The 3,958-nt window shown below is 50.0% G+C and overlaps 1 protein-coding gene across 1 annotated transcript; it reads left to right on the top strand.

Annotated features, from left to right (window-relative positions):
• The first annotated feature begins 2,560 nt into the window (after positions 1-2,560).
• On the top strand, positions 2,561-3,732 carry LOC115123218 (basic salivary proline-rich protein 4-like). The gene is made up of 2 exons (XM_029652547.2): positions 2,561-3,450; positions 3,657-3,732. Exons 1-2 carry the CDS (start codon positions 2,561-2,563, stop codon positions 3,730-3,732), a joined length of 966 nt encoding a protein of 321 aa, XP_029508407.2.
• The last annotated feature ends 226 nt before the right edge of the window (positions 3,733-3,958 follow it).

The raw sequence follows: 3,958 nt of genomic DNA, 5'->3' as shown, positions 1-3,958 counted from the left end.
GAGGAAGAGAGGGAGAGAGGAAGAGATGGAGAGGGGAGGAGGGGAAGAGAGGGAGAGAGGAAGAGAGGGAGAGGGGAAGAGAGGAGTGGGAGAGGGGAGTAGATGGAGAGGGGAGGAGGGGAAGAGAGGGAGAGAGGAAGAGAGGGAGAGGGGAAGAGAGGAGTGGGAGAGGGGAGTAGATGGAGAGGGGAGGAGGGGAAGAGAGGGAGAGAGGAAGAGAGGGAGAGGGGAAGAGAGGGAGAGGTGGTGTCACAAACAGTCCCCTGTATAGGAGAGGTGACGTCTCTCTCTCTCTCTCTCTTTATTGCTGTCTATCTCACCCTACTGCTGCTAGTACCATTATCAACACTGCTGATCTCTTCTGAACTGAACACCTCCCTCCCTCCCTCTCCCTCCCTCTCTCTCTCTGCCTCCCTGTATTCCTCCCTCCACCTTCCTCCCTCTCATCATCATCACGTCTTGGCCATCACTAGCCGTCTACCACCCGGTTACTCAACCCTGCACCTTAGAGGCTGCTGCCCCATATACAAAGACATGGAATCACTGGTTACTCAACCCTGCACCTTAGAGGCTGCTGCCCCATATACAAAGACATGGAATCACTGGTTACTCAACCCTGCACCTTAGAGGCTGCTGCCCCATATACAAAGACATGGAATCACTGGTTACTCAACCCTGCACCTTAGAGGCTGCTGCCCTATATACAAAGACATGGAATCACTGGTTACTCAACCCTGCACCTTAGAGGCTGCTGCCCCATATACAAAGACATGGAATCACTGGTTACTCAACCCTGCACCTTAGAGGCTGCTGCCCCATATACAAAGACATGGAATCACTGGTTACTCAACCCTGCACCTTAGAGGCTGCTGCCCCATATACAAAGACATGGAATCACTGGTTACTCAACCCTGCACCTGGAATCAGAGGCTGCTGCCCTATATGGAATCAAAGACATGACATGGAATCACTGGTTACTCAACCCTGCACCTTAGAGGCTGCTGCCCTATATACAAAGACATGGAATCACTGGTTACTCAACCCTGCACCTTAGAGGCTGCTGCCCTATATACAAAGACATGGAATCACTGGTTACTCAACCCTGCACCTTAGAGGCTGGAATCTGCCAACCCTGCACCTTAGAGGCTGCTGCCCTATACAAAGACATGGAATCACTGGTTACTCAACCCTGCACCTTAGAGGCTGCTGCCCCATATACAAAGACATGGAATCACTGGTCACTTTAATAATGAAACACTAGTCACCTTCATAATGTTTACATGTGGCTTTTCTAATTTCATATGTACATACTGTATTCTACTGTATTCTAGTTAATGCCACTCCTACATTGCTCATCCTGATATTTATATATTTCTTAATTCCATACTTTTACTTTTAAATTTGCCTGTATTGTTGTGAATTATTCGATATTATTGCACGGATGGAGCTAGGAACACAAGCATTTTTGCTACACCCGCAATAACATCTGCTAAATATGTGCATGTGACCAATAACATTTGCTTTGATTTGCTGTGATTTGAACCACACTTGTTTAATGGGGATACCAGATACCACCTACCACCACCTAGTCCAAAAGATGCCATTACCCCTTCTACCATTGTAGAAATCTAAGATACCGTCTGACTTATGTTTTTGGTTCTGACTAAAGTATTATTAACATCGGGAGAGTTCATCAAAATAGTTTATGTGTATATTATATATTATCATTAAAAAAACAACCTTGAATTATGTAGAGGTTGCAGAAGTATGGCTGGGGAAAATAAGAAAGGAGTAGTGTAGAAAGATCTGGGCCTGCAGACAATCAGAGATGGACAGATAGAACCTATCACACTGAAGGAGGGGGGGTGAGTTGGGGGAGAGATGAGAGGAGGGGAGGGGGTGAGAAGAGATGTTGTGAGGAGGGGAGAGAAGAAGGGAGGGGAGAGAAGAGAGGATGGGAGAGAGAGAGAGAGAGAGAGGAGAGAGGAAAGGAGGGGAGAAAGGAGAGAGGAGAGGAGGGAAGAGAAGAAGGGAGGGGAGGGAGGGAGAGAAGAAAAGATGGGAGAGAGAGAGAGAGAGAGAGAGAGAGAGAGAGAGAGAGGAGGGAGGGGAGAGAGAAAGGAGAGAGAAAAGGAGGGGAGAGGAGAGAGAAAAGGAGGGGAGATAGGAGAGGAACAGAAGGCAGTGAATGGATATATTGTGGTGCACATAAGAGCAGACTGTAATCAAAGCTTGGCTGATAGTGTGTGTGTGTGTATGCCTGCGTGTGTGTGTGTCTCAATTTGGCCAAAGCCTTGTTGTTGCTGTCGGACAGGCTGACATGGTTCCAGAATCAAAGCATCAGCCTAGGTCCATTTAGCTAAATCATATTTGGCACAGAATTTTAAAAAAAAACTTAAATGCTACAACGAAGCCTGAAGCCAGACAGGAAAACGTAAATTAGAACATCTCCGCTGGTAAGCTGGTGTTCAAGGGAAAATGTATTTTCTGAAATGATCACCAGAAGATCTCACATACCACTTACATTACATGGTGGGAAGCTCAACCAACCACCCCCAGCATGGTGGGAAGCTCAACCACCCCCAGCATGGTGGGAAGCTCAACCACCCCCAGCATGGTGGGAAACTCAACCAACCACCCGCAGCATGGTGGGAAACTCAACCAACCACCCCCAGCATGGTGGGAAGCTCAACCAACCACCCCCAGCATGGTGGGAAACTCAACCAACCACCCCCAGCATGGTGGGAAACTCAACCAACCACCCCCAGCATGGTGGGAAACTCAACCAACCACCCCCAGCATGGTGGGAAGCTCAACCAACCACCCCCAGCATGGTGGGAAGCTCAACCAACCACCCCCAGCATGGTGGGAAACTCAACCAACCACCCCCAGCATGGTGGGAAGCTCAACCAACCACCCCCAGCATGGTGGGAAGCTCAACCAACCACCCCCAGCATGGTGGGAAGCTCAACCAACCACCCCCAGCATGGTGGGAAACTCAACCAACCACCCCCAGCATGGTGGGAAACTCAACCAACCACCCCCAGCATGGTGGGAAGCTCAACCAACCACCCCCAGCATGGTGGGAAGCTCAACCAACCACCCCCAGCATGGTGGGAAACTCAACCAACCACTACTGGCATGGTGGGAAACTCAACCAACCACCCCCAGCATGGTGGGAAACTCAACCAACCACCCCCAGCATGGTGGGAAGCTCAACCACCCCCAGCATGGTGGGAAACTCAACCAACCACCCCCAGCATGGTGGGAAACTCAACCAACCACCCCCAGCATGGTGGGAAACTCAACCAACCACCCCCAGCATGGTGGGAAACTCAACCAACCACCACCGGCATGGTGGGAAACTCAACCAACCACCACCGGCATGGTGGGAAACTCAACCAACCACCACCGGCATGGTGGGAAACTCAACCAACCACTACTGGCATGGTGGGAAGCTCAACCAACCCACAGCAGAGAGGGTAGAGAGAGAGAGATAGAGAGAGGAGTGGGAGAATGAGAGAGAGAGCGAGAGAGAGAGAGAGAGAGAGAGAGAGAGAGAGAGAGAGAGAGAGAGAGAACCATCGGCAATCTTCACAGCATCTCTCATTCAGCATCTCTCATTCAGCATCTCTCATTCAGCATCTCTCATTCAGCTACATAGTTCCTGAGAGAAGAGATTCCCCGTTAGAGGACAGCAGGAAGGACTATCATGGTGTGAACAAGCTTTGATCTGCATCGACTAAGGAATAACACAGGTGTTAAAAAGGGTGCTGCTGTTATGTGGAAGAGTGTGTGTGTGTGTGTGTGTGTGTGTGTGTGTGTGTGTGTGTGTGTGTGTGTGTGTGTGTGTGTGTGTGTGTGCGTGTGCGTGTGCGTGTGCGTGTGCGTCTGCGTGTGTGTGTGTGCGTGTGTGCGTGTGTGTTCTAATGAGGAAGTGTTTGAGAGCATTAGGCAG

Source organism: Oncorhynchus nerka, linkage group LG27 (genome assembly GCF_034236695.1).
Source record: "Oncorhynchus nerka isolate Pitt River linkage group LG27, Oner_Uvic_2.0, whole genome shotgun sequence".
Classification (NCBI taxonomy): Eukaryota; Metazoa; Chordata; class Actinopteri; order Salmoniformes; family Salmonidae; genus Oncorhynchus; species Oncorhynchus nerka.
Note: the sequence above shows the minus strand (reverse complement) of the source record. Positions and strands in the feature narration are given on the sequence as shown.

Excerpts from the sequence above, each read along its gene's own strand:
- LOC115123218 (XM_029652547.2), top strand. The coding sequence starts at position 2,561 with ATGGTGGGAAGCTCAACCACCCCCAGCATGGTGGGAAGCTCAACCACC. Across the intron at positions 3,451-3,656 it reads AACCAACCACTACTGGCATG|CTACATAGTTCCTGAGAGAA; the intron begins GTGGGAAGCTCA and ends TCTCTCATTCAG.